Source organism: Erpetoichthys calabaricus, chromosome 5, assembly GCF_900747795.2.
Source record: "Erpetoichthys calabaricus chromosome 5, fErpCal1.3, whole genome shotgun sequence".
In the NCBI taxonomy this organism is placed as follows: Eukaryota; Metazoa; Chordata; class Cladistia; order Polypteriformes; family Polypteridae; genus Erpetoichthys; species Erpetoichthys calabaricus.
The window spans coordinates 29,939,849-29,965,922 of record NC_041398.2 but is presented as its reverse complement, the minus strand read 5'-3'; the positions used below and the strand labels follow the sequence as shown (position 1 = coordinate 29,965,922).

The 26,074-nt window shown below is 36.7% G+C and overlaps 1 protein-coding gene across 1 annotated transcript in view; it reads right to left on the bottom strand.

Annotated features, from left to right (window-relative positions):
• tesk1b (testis associated actin remodelling kinase 1b) overlaps nucleotides 1-25,740 on the bottom strand; it is a 110,980-nt gene extending 85,240 nt beyond the window's left edge. Inside the window, exon 1 of the mRNA XM_028801423.2 lies at nucleotides 24,797-25,740. Coding sequence (XP_028657256.1) covers nucleotides 24,797-25,012 — 216 coding nt within the window. The 5' untranslated portion in view covers nucleotides 25,013-25,740. The remainder of the gene's footprint in view (nucleotides 1-24,796) is intronic.
• Nucleotides 25,741-26,074: the final 334 nt, after the last annotated feature.

The following is a 26,074-nucleotide window of genomic DNA, read 5'->3' as shown; positions in this document are numbered from 1 at the left end:
CGTAAGGAATTTTCGAAACTGACCTCCCCATTTAGAGGTTTCATTTCTTATTTCCATTAACAGAGGATTTATTTCACACCAGAGACACACAAGGGCTGCCCCCGGTCCCCCTTCCTTTTTTCGCACGGCCACTGTCCGTGCACCTACCACGTGGTTGGATCCCTGCCGATATACATTAACGACATCCCGCGCAAAGGGCCTCCTCACTCGCTTCCTTACTCATGCTCACTGCTCCCTTCTTTACTCCACCGCTTCAAGGGTGGAAGGACTGCTCATTCTTCTTTCAGGCTACCTCTAAACCTCACCCATACTGATTCCAATTCAAACGCCTCCAATTTCCAGTAACGGTCTGCCTCGCTATGACAATAAATAAGTCACAGGGCCAGACTCTAAAAAAAGGTTGGCATTGACTTGACACAAGATTGCTTCTCACATGGCCAACTTTACGTTGCATGCTCAAGAGTAAGCTCAGCAGACAGCATGGTCATTTTACAGCCTAAGGGCAGAACTGTAAACGATGTTTACAAAGAGATCCTTACATCCTACAAATGTGCATTTCTCATACACAACATTTACAATCATAAATTAAACTCTTTACAATCATTAAATTCACTCTAAATACTAAAATAATCCTACAACAATTACATTGACAATCATGTTATGTTATTTTTAAAATGTTTCCTTTTCTTTTTCATAACTTCTTTAACATACTACTTGTACAGCGTGTGTATTTTGCTAGTAGATTAATATAACTGAATAATCTATTAAAAAAAATAAGTTTATATGGTAAGGGCTAATTAACACAATGAAACATGCATACCCAAAATCCAAAATAAGTAGGCCATAAGTTAACCTATGAAACAACAAATAGTCTGAATAAGTCTTAAATGTTAGGTTCTATATTAAAGGGTAAGGTACATTTGGTCTTCCAAATAATGGTCACTGTAGTGCACCATTCCAATACCGAAAGGAACTTTAGATGATTTATGGACCTATGGATTTTTGCAATGTACAAAACACAGATGGAATCACACACTTGACTAACATGGATTCCATCAGTATATATTAAGTAAATAAAAAAATATCATTCATGAAACTTTACTAAATGTCAATTCCAGTCTGACCTAGGCCACAAGCCAAAAGTACATCAGACATCAACAGGCATGACACACATTAGTACAGGTCAATCAGGACTCTTGCCCAGTACAACCCGGAATTAGATTTAAGCAGTTCAAAAATAGATGAGAGAGAAAAGAAATCTTACTGCAGTAAGTGCAGTAGGAGAAAGCTTTTAAAACGCTTAGAAACAGCATGATAACTGGAAACATATAACAGAACAGTTTCTATATGATATCTGTAAATCATTCAGGGTGTGTTATTACAGTCTGCTAGCATTCACTACATTAAACAAGTACTGTGTGATCCATGATCGAACAAAAGGCAAAGTATGTTACATGAAAACCACATTTATTCTAGAAAAAGCAAACACTTTCATATTTATTTTTCTATGCCACTTTGTTAAAATTATACATGAAAAATATCAGACTTTTAAATTTATCTTCTTGATGGCTTCTCTCATGCAAGTACCATGTCCTGAAGAACCTGTGCAAAGTTAAAAAAAAAAAAAAATTCAGTAGTTTTCCATTTATTGGGGCTTGTCTGCTTCATCCACTTTCACATTTGAGTATGCTAATATAGTTATTCATCAAACTGCTCAAGTCTATTAAGAGAGTAATATTATTATATAAAGGAGGTTAATTAGATGCATGAGAAAAATACATATATGAGACGACTGTTAGTGAAATTCAAATAATTCTTAAATCCAGACAAATGTAGACAATTGAATCTGACGTATCTAAAATCTGATCAAATTTTGGTAATGATAAATTAAAAATTCAAAGCTGACAAAAAAAAAAAAAAAACAAACTTGAAAATAGAAAATGTGGGGATTTTGTAGGGCTCTACTGACATCAGAAAAAAAATGCTGAAAAATAATCAAAAATGTTAAGTAAACACTTATAAACCCATAGCAAGATGTTTGGGAAGTCACTAGTCTAATGCACAATAACTAGTATCCAGACAGAGTGAATTTAAAGAATCTGGTAAAACTGCGTAGATGCAGATATTCTTCAAACTTCAAAATCAAGGCAGGTAGTGTGGTGTAGTGGTCAAGGCTTTGGAATTCAAACCCTGAGGTTGTGGGTTCAAATCCCACTACTGACACTGTGCGACCATGAGCAAGTCACTTGACCTTCCTGTGGTCCTATTGGAAAACCAAAAGAAATGTAACCAATGTTATAAATCTCATTGGATAAAGGTGACAGCCAAATAAGCAAATGTAAAATTATTTTAGAGTGAAAAACAAATAAAACTCAGGACCTTCTCAATGGAGTGCCAACAGGCTGGAGCACTCTGTGTTCACATCTCAACAAAAAAAGACAAGAAATAACAAAGTTGCATTTAATGATAATGTCTGCTCTTGAAAAAGCAAATAGCCGCTTATTTTAAAAGAATATTTGGATAAGCATAACGTTTTTGGAAAAATTCTCTCCATATTGATAAGACTAAGATTATACTGTGGCCACAGCAAAGAAAAAAAAAAAACACTACTACCTTTGAAAACCTGAAACGACCACTAAAATAACTATGCCCTGCTGTCAAGCATGGTTAAAAAATCCTAATTTGGGTCTTTTTTGCTAATGCAACCAAATGATTGAACGTTGCCAATACCAAAAATCTTGAAGAGGTTTTTAATATAATTGGGTTCAAAGAAACAGAAGAGCAACATCAGTAACCTGATGAACCACTACCATTAGTAGTAGCGATATTTGTGCATGGCAAATAATTAACTTTAAGATGTATTAGTGTAGGGCGGCACGGTGGTGCAGTGGTAGCACTGCTGCCTCGCAGTTAGGAGACCCAGGTTTGCTTCCCAGGTCCTCCCTGTGTGGAGTTTGCATGTTCTCCCCATGTCTGCGTTTGTTTCCTCCATGCACTCCGGTTTCCTCCCACAGTCCAAAGACATGCAGGTTAGGTGGATTGGCGATTCTAAATTGGCCCTAGTGTGTGCTTGGTGTGTGGGTGTGTTTGTGTGTGTCCTGCGGTGGGTTGGCACCCTGCCCGGGATTGGTTCCTGCCTTGTGCCTTGTGTTGGCTGGGATTGGCTCCAGCAGACCCCTGTGACTCTGTGTTCGGATTCAGCGGGTTGGAAAATGGATGGATGGATGGATGTATTAGTGTAATAGAAAAAACAACAGACCTAACTGTCATGACACGCACACTGCTTGTTCTGAGTAATTGACTCATTCATTGAGAATGGCATGTTCAAAGTAATAGCGGTATGGAGTTTAATTAGGGAGTTCATTCATTCTGTAAAAAAACAGGTATCATTAATTTTCCTTTATTAAGGAAGAAGGGAAGCAAATGTTTCACATAATGCTATTAAATATATTTCCTTCTGAAGTCCTAAATAATATGGCTGTTCCAAACATTGCTGAGGAGCAGCACAAGTTGATAAGTTGATTGAGCAGTAAATCTGTGCTCAAGAAAGCCATCCCTGTGTAGGTAAACCCATACATTTAGGAGACAATAAAGCAGGTATACCAAAGTCCCATTTTGCAAAAGGCAACTGTTCCATGTGCAGATAAAGTCATACATGTGGGATGCTACTGTATAAAGCAGCTAAACTGAGCATTCATAAACAAAAAACATAGTTATAACTATTTGGTGTTTTTGAATCAAAAAAGCAGCTAGATGAACTTCCACAATAATACAAAGTTCCATTGTAAACTGATTCTCCAGCATGATTATGATGCTAAACATTCTAACAAATTTAACAAATGGACTAGCAGGAAAACATTTTGTGTTTTGGAATAGCAGGATCAGCTAAGACAACCTAAGCTTTAAGAAATATTGTGGCAAACATGAAGTTGGTTGTTCCAAGCAAGACAGGAAATCCCAAACAAATGTGTATAGTAAGGAAGAAACAGAAAAGTTTGTTGAAAGAAGGTGAGAGATGATGATAAATAATGAGTAGGAGATTTAATTTCAATCATACAGTGGTGTGAAAAACTATTTGCCCCCTTCCTGATTTCTTATTCTTTTGCATGTTTGTCACACAAAATGTTTCTGATCATCAAACACATTTAACCATTAGTCAAATATAACACAAGTAAACACAAAATGCAGTTTGTAAATGGTGGTTTTTATTATTTAGGGAGAAAAAAAAATCCAAACCTACAAGGCCCTGTGTGAAAAAGTAATTGCCCCCTGAACAGCAATAACTGCAATCAAGCGTTTGCGATAACTTGCAATGAGTCTTTTACAGCGCTCTGGAGGAATTTTGGCCCACTCATCTTTGCAAAACTGTTGTAATTCAGCTTTATTTGAGGGTTTTCTAGCATGAACCGCCTTTTTAAGGTCATGCCATAGCATCTCAATTGGATTCAGGTCAGGACTTTGACTAGGCCACTCCAAAGTCTTCATTTTGTTTTTCTTCATTTGTGGATAATGGCTCTCACTGTGGTTCGCTGGAGTCCCAAAGCTTTAGAAATGGCTTTATAACCTTTACCAGACTGATAGATCTCAATTACTTCTGTTCTCATTTGTTCCTGAATTTCTTTGGATCTTGGCATGATGTCTAGCTTTTGAGGTGCTTTTGGTCTACTTCTCTGTGTCAGGCAGCTCCTATTTAAGTGATTTCTTGATTGAAACAGGTGTGGCAATAATCAGGCCTGGGGGTGGCTACGGAAATTGAACTCAGGTGTGATACACCACAGTTAGGTTATTTTTTAACAAGGGGGCAATTACTTTTTCACACAGGGCCATGTAGGTTTGGATTTTTTTTCTCCCTAAATAATAAAAACCATCATTTAAAAACTGCATTTTGTGTTTACTTGTGTTATATTTGACTAATGGTTAAATGTGTTTGATGATCAGAAACATTTTGTGTGACAAACATGCAAAAGAATAAGAAATCAGGAAGGGGGCAAATAGTTTTTCACACCACTGTAGATGTTAAAGGAAATGTATTTATGGGTAGAGAAGAGGGAGGAATAAGCAGGGATTGATTATTTCCTGTTAAATAAGGAGGTTTAGAAAAATGACAAATTTTTAAAATCCAATTCAGGGCCATGGAGGGCTGAAGATTATCAGCATTCCATTAAAATGTTTAACTGAATAATGAATCAAAATTTGATTTCTTCATATCTGCATGTAAGACAAGAAATATTAGAGCTTTACATACGACATTGCATAAAGCAAACTATAAAGAGAAGAAACCTATAACAATGAGATGAAAATCAGAAGAGCATTAATCCTTAGCACATCTCAGGAATCATAAAGTATTACCTGCTGGTGGTTATAGTCTTTACAGTCTAAGACTTAAGTTCCTTTACCATTGGTTACCCTATGCACGATGTTGACAAATCACTTATCCTGTCACTGCAATAATAGTAGAAATATATGAAGAACAACTGAACTTACTGAACTTACACTTACGCTACCTCAACATACTTGATAAAGTGATTTTGCAAAATGAACGAGTTGTACTTCAGGAGCCAGGAAATGGCTGGATCTCTCATTTTCCTATGGGCACACAATTTTCCCACTCCTTTAATTCAGGGTGTGAGACCTTGCAATTGAATTGGAAACTTGACTGCAGCTTAGCTAGTTCGAGAACTTGTGTTACCACAAGTCAACTAGGTGATCTTTAGGTCTCTTGTCAGTCTCCCATGGCACTAATTTCTACTCTAAGCAGAGTGTCGGGCACACCTGCTTCTGCTAAGCAGTCTACTGGAGGAACACAGCATACAGCACAGCCCTTCCTTACACAGGTGCACACCCTGCATATTTCACTTGCAGGGCACCATATCTGAAAAGGTCTAAAACACTTAGTGTGCCCAATTCTATACAATGTCATTCTGAGTCTTTCCCCATTATTGTGGGACTTTACCTCTGTGTTTTGCTAGTAATATATAGCATGCACAATAACATACATACATAATAACATACATACATAAAAAGAACTATAGATAAGAGGCCATAAAGATAAACAAAACTCAAAATTACTTAAAGCTGATAGTCAGACATTCCTCTAACTAATGGGGTTGTGGGTATGTAAGTTAGGTTTGCGGTTTCATTATGTGGGAGAAGTAAATATCATTTAGAGACATTTTACTTAATTTATGGAAAGCTGTTTGGCATTTTCCCACAATCATCACTGATGGTATCAGCCTGTTCCTTTTTCTCAGCGTAGTAATTCCCTTTCTTGCACATACACATAGTCTTCTTTCTTCTTCCTACAATTAGAGTTGTGTTGCTGGCACTAAACAAAAACTAACTTCTGGGACACAGAACCAGAACAATACTACAAATAAGAAAAGTATAGAGAAAGGAATTGTAATAAAACTAAAGGACATTGTGAATAATCTCAAAAGTGAAAATAAATATACTGAATGAAAAGTACACAATTTATGACATCTACAAGATATTTTTTCTATTGGCTGACAAGAAGCTTTAACCACAAGGAACTATTTAAAGTAATAAAAATGTTTAATTTTAAACTGAAGAAATTAGAAACTGAACATTATACTGTATATATAAAACATATATAAGAAAGAGTCTAGTAAGCACTTAACCTGCCATTTCTCTTATTCTATCAAAACAAAATGGAATCAAAAACTTGTTTGATAAAGGCATCACCTAAAAATACATGTAAACAAAAAAAACTTAGCCAAGGGGTATATTTAACTATAACTATGCCCATAAATATTTGGACAGTGATACAATTTTGTCTCTGTATGCCACCACAATTGATTTGAGATGCTTTGCCAGGCCTTTACTGCAGCTGTCTTCAGTTGCTGCTTGTTCATTGAACTTTCTGCCAACTGTGTTGTCTTCAGCAAGTGAAATTTATGTCCAACTGGGTTGAGGTCAATTGATTGACTTGGTCATTGAAAAATATACCACTTCTGTGCATTGAAAAGCACTTGGTTAGGTTTCAAAGTATGTTTGGGCTCATTGTCCATCTGTACTTTGAAGCGTTGTCCTATCAGTTTTGCAGAATTTGGCTGAATCTGAGCTGATAGTAAACCCCTGTACACTTCAAAATTCATTGTGCTACTTCTGTCAGCAGTTATATCATCAATAAACACTAGTGACTGACTTCCATTGGCAGTCAGACATGCCCATGTCATAGCACTGCCTCCACAATGTTTCACAGATGATGAGGTATTCATTGTATCATGATCCATTCCTAAACCTCTCCATACTCTTCTCATTCTAACATTGTGGTATATACAATATTGATCTTAGCTTCCTTTGTCCAAAGAATATTGTTCCAGAACTGGACAGGGTTTTAAAAATTGTTTTCTGGCAAAGTCTTATCTGTCCTTCCTATGCCTGAGCTTTACCAGTGGTTTGCACCTTGTGGTAAACCCTCTGTCTTTACTATCATGAAGTCTTCTTCTGATTGTAGACTTTGGCAACGATAGGTCTACCGCGTGGAGAGTGCTCTTGTTTCAGCTAAATGTTGCGAAGAGGTTCTTCATCACCAAGGATGGAAGTCTGCAACCATCCAGCATCATTTGGCTTCTGTGGTTTACCAGACATTCTAGTATTGACAATCTCACCAGTGTGTTCCTTCTTTTTAAGTATGTACCAAATGGTTGATTTGACCACTCCTGGTGTTTCTGCTATCTCTCTAAATGGTTTGTTTCATTTTGTCTCGCTAATGATGGACTGTTTCTACTTCCATGGACATATCTTTGAACCTTAGATTGAGAGTTCACAGTGACACCTTCCAAACGCAAATTCCACACTTGCAATCAATTCCGGACCATTTACCTGCTTAATAGCTAATTAAATAATGCCAGAACTGCTCCCACCTGGCTATGGAACCACTTCTCAGTCAAATGTCCAAATACTTTTGAGTCCCTAGAAATGGGGGAATGGTCGGGAAGGCAATACAGAAAAATGGCTGTCATTCCTACACGGTTCATATATTTTCATATTTAAACTAAAGCTGAAAGTCTACACTTCAATCACATAATGATTGCTTAATTTCAAATCCACTGCAGTGCTGTTCAGAGCTAAAATTATGAAAAATTGTGTCCCTATCTACTTACGGACCTAACTGTATATGTATTAAAGTCTAATTATCTTACCATAAGAAAATTATAAGCCTTTGTGTAGCTGCAACCAAGTGTTGGATTCAATAGGAGGACAATGTATTTTTGAGGCAGCATTACTAACAACCACGCTATGCTCCAATATAGCAGCAGCAATATATACATTCTTGTTATACACCCGAATGTAAATGATGCATTTCAATCACATTTATTTTATAGTTTTTAAGAAAAAAATGTATCAGGGATCTCAAGATTTAAAGTTCAAAACTAATCAGAGTTAACAGTGGAAATGGTCTAAGCTGTCTTTAGAGAATCAGACTCAAGTAACTCCTGATACTTTAGGCCCAGTGAAACTATAGCTCTTTTCACAGAAACAAAAAAACTATCACTCCAGGATATCCACTCACACCAACAAGGGTGTAGATATTCTTAAAGCATCTTGGAAAGTAAGATGATCCAGGATGATAAAACTAATTAACTGTTCTAATGTTAATGTTTATTCAATCTTAAATTGTCCTACAGAGACTCTTATTTACAGCTCATGATCTTGAAATGAGACATTAGAGTTGATGTGCCCACATAAAGAATGGATCAAATGTCAGTCCATCACATTCTATCAAAACAATCAACAATTTCCTGCATCATGAATGAGAAGATTTTGTAAATGCAAAAGTAAATTGACTACTTTGAAAATGGAAAATATTAAAGTAAAAAATAAATCATAAACCAAACAGACAGATAAAAGCTGGTTGGGAGTTTCTGTCCCAGGTGAAGGATGCACCACAGTGAGGTCAAAAGCAAAACTGATTTAATTTATGATTAACCATTATATAGGCTGAATATTAACTTTGGTTATATAATGAATATTTTAATGTTAAGATAGGAGCAGGTTCCCCATAGCACTGTAATGTAAAAAACAATTTATAAAAATAGTTAAATGGACAAATCTACCTTTTCTTTTTTGTTTTTGGGCCTTACTTATAATAATCCCTGGCACATACTAAACTCTTGAAAGCTTTTATATGTATATGTTTTATTAGTCTGTGGCTAATATATAGTTTACTAAATGGTATGATAGTTAACAAAAACAGTGGCATTTAAAGGCGAGTATTTGGCTCTTGGGTCGGGGTAGCGGAACAGGTTGACATTGGTGGCGTTTATTGAAGAGTTTGTAAAGAACAATATATGATCAGCATGAACTACCCGATTTATTTTGCCATGTACACACACTGTATTTATTCCCTGACATTTCCTGATGAGTAACTGAAAACTAAACACTAAAAATAAAAATAAGATAAGTAAATTAGTGAATGTCAATATCATTGAGGATAATTTCATTTACACAAACTCTCTAGAGGTTATTTTGTAGCAATACTTTAAAAAAAAAAAAATCAGTCATCAAATCATTTTATCACGTTTATTAGTTGCTGTTATGAGATTAATGTTTATTAAGTGTGACTATTAACTGACAAATGTCTCCTATATATACTGTTACTAAGTGCATTTAGAAGACATGTCAAAATCAAATTTCAAAACTCACAAACTCATGCTGCTTTAACTTCCACCCTTTTTCAACATTATTCCCAATTTTACAGTGACCTTTGTGAAATAAAACCTATTAATTAAAGATTAACTGAATACTTACAAACTCCTGTAAAACAGTTTTGTTGTTTCCAAGGTGTTCATATAAGTGAAATCAAATTGTGATTGCTTATGCCGATTGGCACTGACTTGCAGTAATTACTCATAACTGGAGACTGCATCTCATTTGTTCCATAGTATTCAAATAAGTTTGCCATGTGTTTTCACCACCTTTGTTACATTTTACTTGTTTATACTAATAAATATTACTTTGACTTCAAAAATCTAACCTATGACACAAATTCAGGGTTTACCAGCTAGTTCCCTTCCATCACACTTCAAACATTTATTCATACAAGGCCAGTCAAGAGATGCCAATTAATTCTTGTCTACAACATAACCCTCAGCACTTCCCTTGATTTTGTTTTTAGAGCTGATAACATTCCAATACCACACATTAACTTGGCTAATATTTTCAAGGACCCTAACCACAAAACTCTGTATTGGTGGTTTGGGAGTTGTGGTAATTCTAAACACTGTGCTCATGTTAAATATGTAATTGTAAAAAACAAAATGGCATTACACACTTAAATTTTTAAACTGTAGATTTAAAAAAAAAAATTAAAATGACACATTAAGCATTAAAATGCTAAGCCATTCACATGTTTCTGCAGCTACAACTCTAAAGTCCATGATCCAATTAAAGAAATTAGCCCAGATTTGATTGAAAGACTGCTTTGTTAATTCTAAGCTTATTAACAATGCATGTGATGCTAACTACAGAATTTATCATAATTTACATTTTTATCTAATTTATTTGACAAAAAGGATTAGAACAGATTTGACAGGATCAAGATACAAAAAATTGTGTGTTAAATTTTAGCCCAGTTTTAATGTTATTTCAGTGTAAAGACAGAAGGAGGACATTTATAAAAATTAATGATGAAAAAGTCTTCTACATAAAACATAATTCATAACCAGTTAACAGATTTCTGTTGACTTCGGGAGGTATGAAAAATTGTCACACATCCAGTCTTAAATACAAACATAACAGACTATGTTTGATTAAGTTCTATGTGTCAATGAAATAAAACAAGAAAACAGTAATGTTAAATGGTTACGAAAAATGATAGAAAATACTTAATCATCAACATTTATTTCTATAGCACATTTACATACAGAAGATATTAGGTCAAAGTGCTTTACAAAATGTCATACAAATAGTTACAAGAAAAGAAAACTTAAATTTGGTAAGAATAAAAACGAGTAAGTAACAAAACAATAAATCAATGTGGGCTTATATAACAGATATCTAATTAGTAGAAAAGCAGATTCCTTGTATACAAAAAATATTGTAAGTCTCTAGAGATGATTACAATGTTCAATGTAAACATCACAGCATCTGAAGGCCCTGCTTGTAATTACTTTTTAAATAAAAAATTACTATTTTTACTTTTTTTTTTGCAAATATTTATTTTGTCAGTCCAAGATCATTAACAAATAAAGTGCTAACCAAAGCAACATTAAACAAGGCTCTCTGATATTATAAAACCTATACACCTTGAATAGTCTGTCCAACGCGTATCATTTCTAATGCATACGGACATCTCTTAAATCTTGCTGGGAGTATATGGGGACTTAACAGACAGATGTATGTCTCTTGAGAGACTGTGGAGGACAGAACAAGAGTGGGGATTAAATAAAGGGAAATTTTAAATCTAATGAGAAATCTGCTGTATCAAACAGTGTGCTCGTTTGTGATGATCCATTTCTTTAGTTCCTTTTCATTGCTTGTAGACTTCTTGCTGTTCCAATAAATGCTTCAGAAGTTTCAATCACACGTTTTCAAATAGTCAGCTACTGCATGCAACATCACTTTGATGCAAGCAAATTGACAAATGGATTGCAATTTCCAACCAGCACCATATGGAGGAATTAGCAGCCTAGTACAATCCATTACAAATTATCTACTGTATTGCTGACCTGAACAGCACAAAAGAAAGAAATGCTGAGTGAGTGAGTCCTGGTCCAAACGATCACTCTGTCTTTTCTAAAAAAAACATTAGGGCAGTTAACAAATGAAACCTCTAATAGCTTCCTGATCTCTAAAGCTCAAAGCAGCTGGAAACCAGATTATACAATCCTTGGAGGCTACCACTGACAAACACCAGGAAACCACACTGCTCCACTGCAGCAACTATACTGAACAAGTATAATCTGGTGCCTACACAAAAATAGGTCATGCCACCTCCAATTTATCCCCAAATAATCTCATCCCTTCATCAGGCTTTTGTCTAATAACTTCCCTCTCATGAGATGCTCAGTTCTATTTGGGATTCTAGGCTTCTGTAGCCATGACTCTTTTTAATGGCCTGTCTGAACAATAATTCATACCATACATTCTTGAAATACATGGTCTTTATAACCTTGTTACGTCTTCCTCCACAAATTTAAACCACTGAAAAGAGCATACATTCACGGACAAGTGTGTCTGCCTTAACAAATTTTCAGCTCTCACCATTACAACTATGCCTCAAGGCTGGTTATACAAGATATAAAAGTACATTTAGTCTATAACTAGTTAAAGTGCCTGTCTTGTGAACAGAAGCTCCATAATACAAATCTCAGCTGTGCCTTTCAGGTTCTGCTCATATTGTACTGTGCCAATACACTTTCACTTTGATAGGATTCCCCTCACAGGAAAATCTATAGAAATCTCCTAGGCGGAACAATGTCAGCTATTAGAATTGTCCAAGTTATGCATTTATTTAATGAAACCAGTCTTGTGTACATTTTCTGAATTGCATGTATTGGTTTTACAGTTTTTACAATGTGTGACATATTTAGCAGTAGAAATGTCACAAAACCGATACTTCAGTACTAATTTGGTACCAAAGTTCTGAAAGCTTACCAGTAACAGCTTTATTACGGTATACTAATACCAAGAAGGTCAGCACTGTGGCCATGCATGACTGCAAGTAGACAAATTACTTCAGAAGGCACAATAACACAGGAGAAAAACATGAGTAACAACTACAAATAAAAATAGCTCTTAATGGTAATGCAATAGCATTGCATCAACACACGTCAAAAAGAAAACCCGCAGTAGTTATATGTGGAAATACTTTGTGTTTGAGCATGAGAATTTCAGCATGCAAGTGCAGAAATCATATTTGTTATTTTAATTAAATAAATTAAATTAAATTAAAAAAGCAAAACACACACTTGCAAGTATTACTACCACTTTTACCCCATTATGGAATTACTTCAAAAATAGCTTTGAGCATGCTTTAAAAGCAAAATAACATTACCGGCCAAATGAGAAAGATTTGTTAAATTGTATTGTCACACATTTGTAAGAGAAGATGTAGTACTAGGGTGTTGTACCGTGTTAGCCATTATGAATGTAGTGAAAAGTCAAGCAAAATGACACCTTTTACATCTTGCCTGAAGAAGGGGCCTGAGTTGCCTCGAAAGCTTGCATATTGTAATCTTTTTAGTTAGCAAATAAAAGGTGTCATTTTGCTTGACTTTCACTACTAAGATGACAAGACAAGATTAATTGCTTTTAATAGTGTCCCACACAGTCCCAATCAATTATTGGAGGCTTTTGCATTCACTCTCTCATTGTCATGAGGACTTCGACAAATGTCCTTCAGTCTAAGTGTCCATCCAGCTTGCATGCAGTTCAATGTCAAGGATCCCAGTTATGAATACAGGACTGGCACTGCTAACAACAGTTGCTGCAAGTAAACATTGACGCAAGACTCCAATAAAGTGCCTATTTGGCTTGTCTACAATGGCAATGGCACAAGTTGCTCTGTTTGTTAATACCAAAGTAAAATTTATTTAGTGTTTCGGTGCTTTGAAGGACAAAGCACAATTCCCTATTAAAACTTTTACCGTGTTAATATAGAGGAGTAACCACAGAAACATGCAGTGAAGTGCATTACAAATAAACAACATACTTCATTGCTAAATATAAATCTGCAAACACAGAATTTGTGGCATTTATTTGGCTATCGAAGGCAAATTACCATCCATTAGCATAACACGTAAGTGAAAGCATACATCATATACTGTATTTGAATCGTACATTGAAGAATGCAGTATTGCCTCAGTTATAAATTTATTGAGTACAGGCAATGTCTGGTCTAATAATATTCTAATTCTAGATTTGTACATAGGCATAAGCAGTAACAAAGTGTGATTACTCACATAAGAATCCTTGAAAAAAGCAAAACAAAGCCTGTTTAACTGGAGTTCTGAAATAAAGGATCAATGTAAAACTGACAAGTTTGATTTTATATAGGAAGTTTTAAAGTTGGGGCAAATATAAAAACAAAGGATGAACAGATTTGCAAAATTAAAACATGAGTTTCTGACATTTAAAGTTTGAATTAATTTGAATCATTCATTAATTATCATTCCTCAGTAAACATTTTAACCAGTTAATCATACAAGTATAAATCTTACAATAGTAAAGGTTACAAACTTAACAGAGTAGTTCACTGACAAACCAGACTTTTAAAAGCATGTTGTTACAAAAACAGCTTTAAAAAGTTTGTTTAAATGTAAATATCCTGAATTATTGTGAAACTCAACAGTTACTATAATGCTTGGATATTTATATTTAGTATTGTTTTTAAGTAATATTTTTCAGTTATTAGACAGAAAATGTCAGAATTTAGATTGTGCACATGCCAAGATAAATCAGGTAGTTTATGACAATACCAAAATCCTATGCTGAAATTTTCCCAAGATTATAAATTCAATATTTGTTGCTACACCGGGAGGATCCCCATCTTTGCCACACATTAAAGTTCAAGTACTCCATTGTATTTTGATATTTATGAATGACAATACTCGCTTACTTAAATGATAATTAGGTATCTAGTAACTACTTGACAGATATTCCAGTATTTTAAAGCTGTTGTTACATTTGGGTGGGCGGCACGGTGGCGCAGTGGGTAGCGCTGCTGCCTCGCAGTTGGGTGACCTGGGGACCCGGGTTCGCTTCCCGGGTCCTCCCTGCGTGGAGTTTGCATGTTCTCCCCGTGTCTGCGTGGGTTTCCTCCGGGCGCTCCGGTTTCCTCCCACAGTCCAAAGACATGCAGGTTAGATGGATTGGCGTTTCTAAATTGGCCCTAGTGTGTGCTTGGTGTGTGTGGGTGTGTTTGTGTGTGTCCTGCGGTGGGTTGGCACCCTGCCCGGGATTGGTTCCTGCCTTGTGCCCTGTGTTCGGATTCAGCGGGTTGGAAAATGGATGGATGGATGGATGTTACATTTGGTATTTACATATTTTATACTGTATTACAGAAAAAAGCACAATATTGTTCATTTCAATAATGGAGGGAAAAAGCCATTGAAAGGGATTTCTGTTTTTGCCATGGTATCAAATTTCACTATAAAAATTAGTCTTTGTATTATCTTTCATTCTGACTTTTATACTAGCAAAAAAAAAAAACTGCTTTTAAATCAAAACTCTGCAAAAATGTAAATATAAGCAACAGCATGAGTCAGAACATAAATACCAAACAGCCTTCAAGAACACTTATGATTCTGGCTAATCATTTTTAGTCTAGTCAAGTTCTCACAAAACCTTAATTACTTTAAACTTTTATTACAGTTTACATTAGAAGCAAGTTCACAAAATTTGAGTAAAATACTTAAAATTAATTACTCCAGCCTTTACCTGATGTCTGGGATTTTTAAATTAACTCCATGCTCTGATTTACTTTAAACACAATTCGTAAAACACTACATTCACATCCCTATAGCTATTGGCAGTACAACTTACTGTCTTAGCAGGATTAAGCTCTACTTTATTTCACTTCCACAACAATCAAACATATTAAACAAAGCCAAAAAAAAAAAAACAAACCTATACTTTAACATCTGACTAGAATCTGTTATGAAGGTCAGTAAGATAAAAGATGTAACATTAAAGCAACAACTGCAAAAGTCTTTGCTATAGTGGAACTCTAATGTGATACAGTGACTACGGTACTTGACTTCAAACCACAAAGTTGCTCTGCCTCATATCCACTGTGTGACCCTGAGCAGGTCAAAGTAGAACGGCCAGACTCCTTCAAGCTTAATGTGTCAAGCATTTAAGTACACGGGCTATAACTGCTGCACACTATTAAGGGTTCCACTCCTGTTGTATAAGAAAATGAAAGTGATTCTACAGCAAACACTTGATGACTACAACTGGCCAAATAAAGACTTCTCTAGTCTGATAACTCTGTTTTTACAGTGACATGCACATGGCCAGATCAGAATCCATAGGTCCATCAACCATACTTCAAAATTAAAGGCTGGTTGTTGTACTGTAACAGTGACAGGAACATTATGCTGTGTTCACGTGCTTTCCGACAGAGGGTAAAAATAAAGTGCTTCTGAGTTGGAAATTCCACATGAAAACTCTACAAACTCAGAGCTTCCAGTCAAAAGAAAACAGAAGCTACACGTATTGTCCAAGTTGTATAATTGTAAAAAATAAAACATAGACCAGCCAGGAATGCCATTATTTGGACACAAAGGGAATTTACAGCAAAGCAAAGTACATGTAATCTGTGTATTATGCTCTTCATTGCCACAAAAAATGCAACTTATCTTTAATTGATTTTCTTTTTGTACATCTAGTTACAAATCTGACGCAACCTTGCTTTTCTCCAAATAGTCCTCCTGAATACCCACATTGAATTGAAATGTCACAAGCTGTAGTTCCGAACTGTCTGAGAACACATGAACGGAGCATTAGAAAGATTAATAGAAAGCAAGCAATCACTATTTTAATGTAACATTGCATACCTAAGCATTGCTGATAAATATGTGCATTCCTTTACTGCTACAGTCAACCCTTTTTCGAGCTGATCCAGCAGGATAATATGCCATATCTCAAAGTACTATCACTTTCAGACCATTCCATTAATAGTATAATCAGTTTATGGCAATGGTCTGCATAGCTCCCAGATTTTAATCCAACTGAGCACCTTTGGAATGAGGTCTAATTAGAGGTTCTCAGCATATATACAGTAAATCTATCTATATTTAGATCTATATATGTGTATTAAATTTTTTATCATATGTACATAGTACTGTGAAATTCTTACTTGCATGTGAAGTTTCACATTTTAATGTTATACAACTTTGAATCCCAGTGGAATGAATGTGGCATTTTGGCACTGATAAACAGAAAAAGACTGTTTAATGTCAAAGTGAAAACAGATTTCTGCAATTAGACTAAATTCATCTTTCGGCTGCTGCTGTTAGGGGTTTCCACAGTAGATCATCATCTTCCATGTCCTCTGCATCTTGTTCTGTTACACTCATCACCTGTATGTCCTCTCTCACCACATCCAAAAACCTTCTCTTTGGCCTTCCACTTTTTCTCTTGCCTGGCAGCTCTATCCTAAGCATCCTTCTCTCAATACACTCTGTATCTAGACTAAATTAATTACAAATAAAAACACAAAGTAACTGACTGCATAAGTATTCACACCCTTTAAGTAAGCTGTAGCAAATGCACCTTTGATAGTCATTTGAGTGTTACGTCTATGTCCCTCATAAGCCTTCCAGGCTTGCTGCAAAGAATCATCCCCACAGCTCAATGCGGCCACTATCATAATTCAAGGTTTGGATGGTACTGTATGTATCGGATAATGTCTGGTGTTTGTCTTACTGCTGACTTTAGAGTCTCCAGCATGCCATGTGGTAAACTGTAGCCAAAATGTCAATGTATTTTTTTGTCTTTACTACTGTGCCATGAAGCTGCGGCTGGCAAAGCTTTATGGCCTGGCCAACAGCTGTTGCCTGCAGTGTCTCTCCAAACTTAAACACAGTAGCTTTGAACTCCTTCAGAGTTCTCATAGGTCTCTTGGTGTTTTACCTCACTGGACTTCTTGCATGGGCACTCTGTTTTTGTAGCAAGCCTACTCTAAGCAGATTTACAGCTGTGCTACATTCTATTCTTTGCTTAATAATTACTTTACTTTTCAATCACCTTTTCACAGAGATGCTTGGAGTGTTCTTTTTGACTTCCTTAGGTTAGTCCACAATTCTGACTCACCACAAGGTGGTACTTCTAGCTACATGTGCATTCATACACTATAATTAATTGAAATCCCTCGACTCCAGACAGGTGATCGATATCCATTTAACTAATCCTATGACATTGAAAACTAGCTGGATGCACAAGTGATGATTTAACTGCATCACATTAAAAGGGTTGAATTCTTTTACAGTGAATTAATTTGATTTATATTTGTAATTAATTTAAAGAAAAGCCAAGCAAAATGACACCTTTTATTGGCTAACTAGAAAGATTACAATATGCAAGCTTTCGAGGCAACTCAGGCCCCTTCTTCAGGCAAGATGAGTTGCCTCGAAAGCTTGCATATTGTAATCTTTCTAGTTAGCCAATAAAAGGTGTCATTTTGCTTGGCTTTTCTCTACATTCATAATGGCTAACACGGTACAACACCCTAGTACTAATTAATTTAAAAAACTTTGCAGAGATCGGTTTTCACTCTGACATTTTCTGTTGATCAATGTCAAAAACTCCACTGAGTTTCAATATTGTACAACATTATGAATGAATATATAACATTGAAAATTTCTGCCCATAGAAACATCATGGATATTGTGTGTGTGTGTGCATATTTTATATATATATATATATATATATTATATATATATATATATATATATATATATATATATAGTCGGAGTCCGAACCTGATTGTATGGGTGGTTACCTACCAGGTAATGCATGTTGTTGGTCTGCCATTCGGCAAACATCTGCCACGGGGCCCTCTTCAGTTGTGAGAAGCAGATCATGGAATGCTCTTTGCATTATTTGACAGTAAACTATGAAATAAATATATATTATATTATATGGTCTGTGTGTGAATACATATGTACAAACACAAACAGATATATGAAAACAAAATAACTGAAAGTACATGAATTGAACTAAAAGCTGTGCATGCATATCAAAGCCATGAGATACTGGTCTTCATGAACACTGATCCAATATATCTACACAGACACAAATTAGACAGACAGGGAACATTGCTTTAGACGACCTAAAGCAGGGGTGGACAAAGTCAGTCCTTGAGGGCCACAGTGGCTGCAGGTTTTTGTTCCAACCCAGTTGCTTAAATTCAAAATCTTAAAGAGCGAGACAACTAAAATGAAGCAACAGTGTTACTTGACCAGTAAGTGCTTCTTATTAAGCAGTTGGGTTGGAACAAAAACCTGATGCCACTGCAGCCCTCCAGGAACAACTTTGCCCACCCCTGAACTAAAGTGTTCTGGAGACATGGCAGGGAGTTTGATATGAGAGGCAAGAAATGGAGCATTAAAGGTTTTTACAAAGTTAATGTGGACAATCGAGGGTTCTCTGTCAGAGAAATTCTGCTTCGAACACTAGAGGGGCTTTGTAGGACTCTTGCAGGAAACACTAGGATGAGCAGAGACTGATGACAAGCAAACATCCATCAGTGTAAAAGAGTGACATGTTGAAGGAATTTCTTTCTTTATTGTTTATCACCTGTTTGGTCAGTACAGCTTGAAGCCACCAGGCAGGAAATTGTTGCCAATGAACCATTCAGCGCTTAAAGTCTCAGAATATTCAACTCCGAGGAAAACAAAATATTTATACATATTCATTTTATGGTACATACATACATACATATTTAATTTTTGGGCAGAAAAGCCTGTAATGATAATCAAACTGAGAGCTGCTATTTAGAAACTGGAAACAAAGCAAAGAGTTAGATAATATGAGAGGGACAAGGTTATAAGCAAACGCTTCATGTGTGCCATGATTGCAATGGTTGCAAATGTAACTAGCAGTGAAGCAGCCAAATGAGGAATAAGAGCAGTAACAAGACTAATAGACAGTAATCAGACATAAAGTAAATTCTCTGAATCTGCATTCTTCTGTATCTGTGTTTTGTTCTCTCTTTTTCTAAAACATAGCATAGCTTTTTTGTGTTTGTTTTGTTTTACACATAGAATACTGTCTGTGAATCATATAGCTACTAGTCTGGAAACCACCATTGATTGGTTATTCCACCTTCCAAATCATTTTAATGTGCCAGTTTTTAAATTGTAAAACTATAGAAATAAAACAAACTGTACCATTAAAACACAGTTGTTAATTGAAGTTGATATCACTTGATAAAGATGCTACATTATGTAAATCTGGGATATTTAATTTAAGAAAAAAAATATATACTATCAAATTAAATACAGATGCCCATAATTATGTTTTACAGGAAATAATGAAGACTCTTAAATGAAGCTACATAAAAAAGGTTTAGTGCAGTGCTATTGAATGTAAAGAAAGCATTTTTTCATAACAGGCATAAGTTATACCCAAGATAAAGACTGTAATAAAATAACACATAAATACTGAGCAATGTTTAGTATTCTTTCTCTGCTAGACTGCTAAATTTCACATCGAATGTCAATTTTACAGATCAGAGGGATGACTCACACAAGCTTAAAACTTTCACAGTCGTGCAAAAAAAAAAAATAAGGATCTAAACTGGTCCTGACATACTTACGCAAATTCAAGACAGTTTGTGCAAAACAAGTCCTACAGTCAAATTAGAGACTCATTTATTCACAGTCTAGCCTCTTTTGTATCTTTAACATAGACTGACATTCACACTTTAAGCAGGAAGCTCCCTCAATTGCAAAAACGTTTTATAGCTTTGCAAAGGGTGGATAAAGCATCTGAAGTATGCAAGTCAGGTACACTATGCAGCAGCAATAAATTCCACTGCATTTTTCTTATCTGTTTTCATGAAATGGGATATCACAGCAATAACCCAGTGAGAGGTGATGTGGACTGGTAATATTTTTATCACTGAAAAATAAGTCTCACTTCTCACCTGCTTAAGTTAGTAGCTTGAACAGTAATGAAGCTTTTAGTGCCCCCAGAATTAAAAATAACCCCAAAAATATTGTTTATATATATATATATATATATATATTATATATAAACTAATAGTGTATGTGTATGTATATGTAAAGTATATGTACACACACACACACACAGTAACCCATTTACACCAATACAACACTGAGAAGAACACTGGTCTTTTGTGGGGCACACTGGTCCAATTTGGACTCGCCAATCAGTTTAGCCTTCAAAGAAAGCCTAATACAATGAAATACTGCAGAGTGCAGGGATCTTGCACTGTGGGGCATGCTGCACAAGACCATGTGACTAACCCCTAGTGACTTTTTTTCTTAAAGCAATTAGGAGAAAGACTTGCACAGACTCGTTCTAGTTGCCCGTAAACAGGATTACTTCTCTCAGTTTCTACAAAACTAACAGATGAACCTTTAGAAAAATCACAGCTCACAGCTAGGGGCTACCAAGTGTTTTCCTTAATCATCCATCCATTCATTTTCTGAACCCTCTTACCCAGAACAGGGTCACTGGGGAGCTGTAGCCTATTCCAGAAAGCATTGGGCACAAGGCAAAAACAATGACTGGACACAGGTCACCAGCCAGTTGCTCGGTGAACACTTGCACATACACACCAGAGTCCAATTTAGAATAACCAGTCTACTAAGCCTGCAAGACTGTGGGAGGAAACTGCAGCACTTTGAGGAAATCCATGCAGACGCAGGGAGAACATGCAAACTCCATGCAGGGAGTATCCAGGACTTGAACCCTGGCCTCCTTGTTGCAAGGCAACAGAGCTACCATTTCACCACCATGCCACCCTTCCTTAATCATAACATTAGAAATACAATGCAACTTTCTCTACAAAAGTACATGCTGGTATAGTAAACACACACAGAGCTTTCCTTGTTTGTACAAACGACCTGCCATACGTTCAGTTACGCACATTCAGAGCTGTTTTTGGCCTGTACATAAATATATGTCACTAAAAACTCTTAAAACAGAAGATAGTTCCTCTTTCTGCAAAATCAGACAAGTCAAGTTTCATAAAACAGCATGCCCCTGCAAGATGCATATATTTCACTGTACTGCTGAAAAAGCAGACATCTTCAGCTAAGTACACAGCTCAACAGTCATACGGAATGACCATCTCTAACATAGAAACCACAGACGTTTAAAGGAACAAATCAGATATCCTGAGCTAGATCTCAGACATACATGAAGTATAATGTTTTTCATATACATACAACGTTCCACGCACAGACTGAAAACCCCAGGGTTGGCTTTCTGGACCACTAGGGAGACCATGCTCTGGAAGTACATGGTGCAAGGCCATAGCACATACATCACCCAGCTATCTTTCTTCTTCACTTCAATGGAGGTTTGACTGAAGTTTTCTGAAGAGGGTAGGATACTTACAATACACTTTCAGACTTAACTAGTGAGGGTGGGTTCTTTATAGTGGTCTTCTTGTGGAATTTAACTTATTAGCACTTGGAGAAATTTCGGGGGTAATATCACTTTCATCTTCTACAGGAATATTGTTACATAACATGAAATATACAGTACCCAGGTAACTTGCCTTTCTGAATAAATGACAACTTACTTCTGATTGCCCCCATTTGTTTTTAAGCACTTGCAATACTTACAGTATGTATAAAATTTAATTCTTGCACATGTACACAAAGTAGACAAAGGAACACACTCAAGCCCATACTCCAACCTAATTAAATGAGTCCTCCCATATTTGGACCATTACCGGCAGATACTCATGCCAACAGCAAGATCGATCAATCATTATTTGATAAATTGAAGTTCAAAGAGAAAAACGCCATAAGGCATTCGACCAAGCAAAGAGCAAGCCTATCCTACAGTGCAAAAAGTAATAAAGGAAATGAACAAGATAAAGGGTCTATAGAACTTTATTTTACACAATACCGACCATCACCCTTATTAGCTTTACATTTAGATATACAGTGCAGCATTTAGGTCTACACAGCATGTACATTTACCCATCCAAATGTGTTTTACTCAGTAGTGCCTAGATTTAAATGTTTGTGTATGGAGTTAGTGTAGAGCTGTGCTTATGTTTGCATATGCACATATATAGATGTATACTTTTTATTTATTTATGTATTTTACATTGAAACAAATTTGTGGAGCATCTTTCCCAACATGGGTCAAGTTTGCACACTTTCTTCATGTCTGTGTGTATTTTTCTCCAGCTATTCTGTAACATTTCAAAGGTTTATTTCTATAAATTAAGACATACAGGTTAAACTACATATTCAAGGTCATAGGGGTGGGGCAAGAGATAGAAGCAGAACTAACAGTCTTTTGATTTAAAGTTCAATGTCTTAACCAAATGGCCACACTGACTGCCAATGTGCCATTTTATAGAATATCTTACACTGCATGGGGGTTATGTTGAAGTGGTGAAAGGCTAAAAACCCAGGTGGGTATATCACTTAGAGAGACATTACTCCAACTGTGCAAATGTGTGTTCCATTAAATTTTGTTGGCAGAAAACAACAAAAGAATTCGCAAATACAGTAATTAGTATCAGTATTGATCATGTTTTCCCTCCAAGCTTATCCTATTCACTTCTTTGCTTTGACAAATAATTATGCAAAGGCTTAAAATTAACATGCCTGAGATTTGTAATATAACTTGAATAAATTGTCTAAAAAAGGAAATGGATATGGGGCACACTATGGCACAAATGTTTGAAATTCTGTCCCAGTTGACTAGAATCCTGTCCAAATCATTGCTCCTGCAGATTCTCCTCTCACATACCCAAAGATGTGCCCTTAATGCTCTGTACGTGTAGTTGTTTGTATGGCACGGGTGACCCTAAGTAGATTAACAGGGTAACCCAAAACTGTATAATGCAACTAGATAAAGCACACCTACATTTTAAGTTATTCCACTCTGATAGAAAACTTTTTTAGTGTATGACAGATCGCCAAGAGTAAATAGCAGCAATCAATCATTCATTCACAAGGCAACATCCATCATACACCTTTATGCCATGTTTTCCAAATTCAACAACCGTCGGCACTTTTTCCATGCAAACAGGAAGATTTCAATAATGCGAAATAAGCTGCAAAATATTCAAATTCAGTTACAAATTCAAATTTTGCAATAATATCATTCTCTTCTTGAACTCATCTACCTTGTTTACCAACATGTTTCAGTTCTAATTAAATCTACAGCAAGTCCACTGCAATCAGAACAAAAGGAAATTTGAAAAGAGCAGGAGTTACAAAAAGTAACTACAGGGTATCAGACATCTTTTGTAAACATTTTCACCATGAGTCATAACTGTCAACAGAAATTGAAAGAAACTGCTTGAATTGTACTGGAGCCGGAATTGCCCATTTGAATAGTAAATGTGTCAGACACACATATTGTACAAGTCACTAATTCCATATCCACTGACAGTAAATGGATCAAAAAACAGGGCAGTACTACCATGGGAATTAACATAGTAAAATATCCCAAAGCAAAGGCTGGTTCAAGCAACAGACAAATCATCACACAGTAAGTAGGTCATGGAATCCTATAAATCTATGGTTCATGGAATCCCGCAACCATTAAATTGGATTAAGCAAGTTCGTGACATCGGCGATTTGATGAAATAAAAATTTAAAAGATATTAATTACCATAATTATGGGCACACGTTGATACCTAGCACTGACCCTAGCAGAAGAGTGCTGTGGCACACAGCATGAGGAAAACAGGCATATTTGCCACCTTTTCCAGGGAAACATATCTCTTGCTTTTAGTGGATTCTGTTACACAGAAACTTACAATTACTGGTTCATTCTAAGATATTCATATAATAGCTAAATCACGAAGAAGGTAAATGAAAATACTGGTATTTGGAGAAAAAGAGATTCCTGTTAAATAACTGTTCCAATAAACAAAAAATAGGGGAGGCTGTCACGATCCGAACAAGACAATCTACTGATGACCTTCAAATTTATTCTTCACATTCATCATTTGTGGCACTTGATCGCAATTCTGTCACACAGCTCAGACGCAAAATAAACCACTATCTCCATCACCACAACCACCTCCCTCTCCCTTTATCCATTCATCCATCATACAGAGTTCTCGGAAACCCAGAGTTACAACAATGGAACTCACCTTGAACACTTCCGAGAAGAAGCCAGAGCCGATCTTTTCGCAGTAGAAGTCGTCGATCCGGGCCAGCGTTGACACAGCGCTCCGAAGAGCCCGGTAAGAGGAGGGCCTGAGGCGGTGTGGCCCCGGTCCGGGTACCTCCCCGACCCCGGTCTCCAGCTCTGGCTTGCCGCGCTCCATATCCGAAAGGGGCTGCCTTTCACATTCCTGATCATTCATAAAGAAACACAAGTGTCACTGTCAGCGAAACGTCTACTGGGTACAGGCCGGCGGTTCCGCTGCACACAAAGGAGGGGTCATCCTATCTGCTGAAAACCTCGCTAATGTGCCGTTGATCCTCCGGTTAGTCCAGCTGTGAAGGCTGATAGTAAGCCCCATTTACGCGGACAGCTGCTCAGCTTCATTTCTTGACCTGAAATGCGAAGCGGAAGCCATCAGCGAAGAAGCGAGTGTCGTCAAGAGATGCACGAGTGAGTCAGGCACAGGTCAAAGTGCAGCTGGCCTTCCCAAACCACGTCTCCGGCCTCAGGTCAGCGTCAACACGGTCTTTCGACGTTGCGCCTCTGGCCTTAGGATGGCGTGCAGTCAGCCTCCAGTCGCACCGATTTTCACGTTAGGGCTTTCCAATGAGCTTATGCGGCTTCGGGCCAGTGAGGGCGTCTTTTCCAGGACAGAGTCCAGCCAGCTCTGCCGTTAGAGCTTTTTCTGCTGCCTTCCTTACACCTTCCTTTGCCGCCTCGGTTTTTGTTACTAGCAAACCTCCGCATTTCCGTGGTCCATCGGAACCTTGAGCATTTTGCTTCAAAACTCCATGCACTGTTGCAAAAAAAGACACAAATATTCAAGACCCCTTTCACTCCAAAAGAGCTGCTTGGGGGTGTGTACATCCGTGCCTCGCGAATCCGCTCACCTGAAGTGTGGCTGCTGCTGTTACTTCACCCCGCCTCTCAAAAAAGCTCTTTTTGCATTCCCCGCCCATCGGTAAGGACCGCCCTCACTAAACATCCCCTATCCTACCAGACCTCTTCTCCGACTACAGACTAACGGATCGTCGACTTTATAAACGTACATACTACTCTATTTCAAACAAAACACACAATGGGAAACAAATGCCATCCACCCGTTATAAAAAGCAATTACATTACCTCAAGATGTAGAGGCGGTTCCTTCAGGCCTTGACGAAAATATCGAACCCACAATTTAGGTTACCAGAAATCAGCGCTTACCTTTCCGGCTATCATTTATAGCAACGTTTTCCAGTACAATGTCGCACTGTATTAA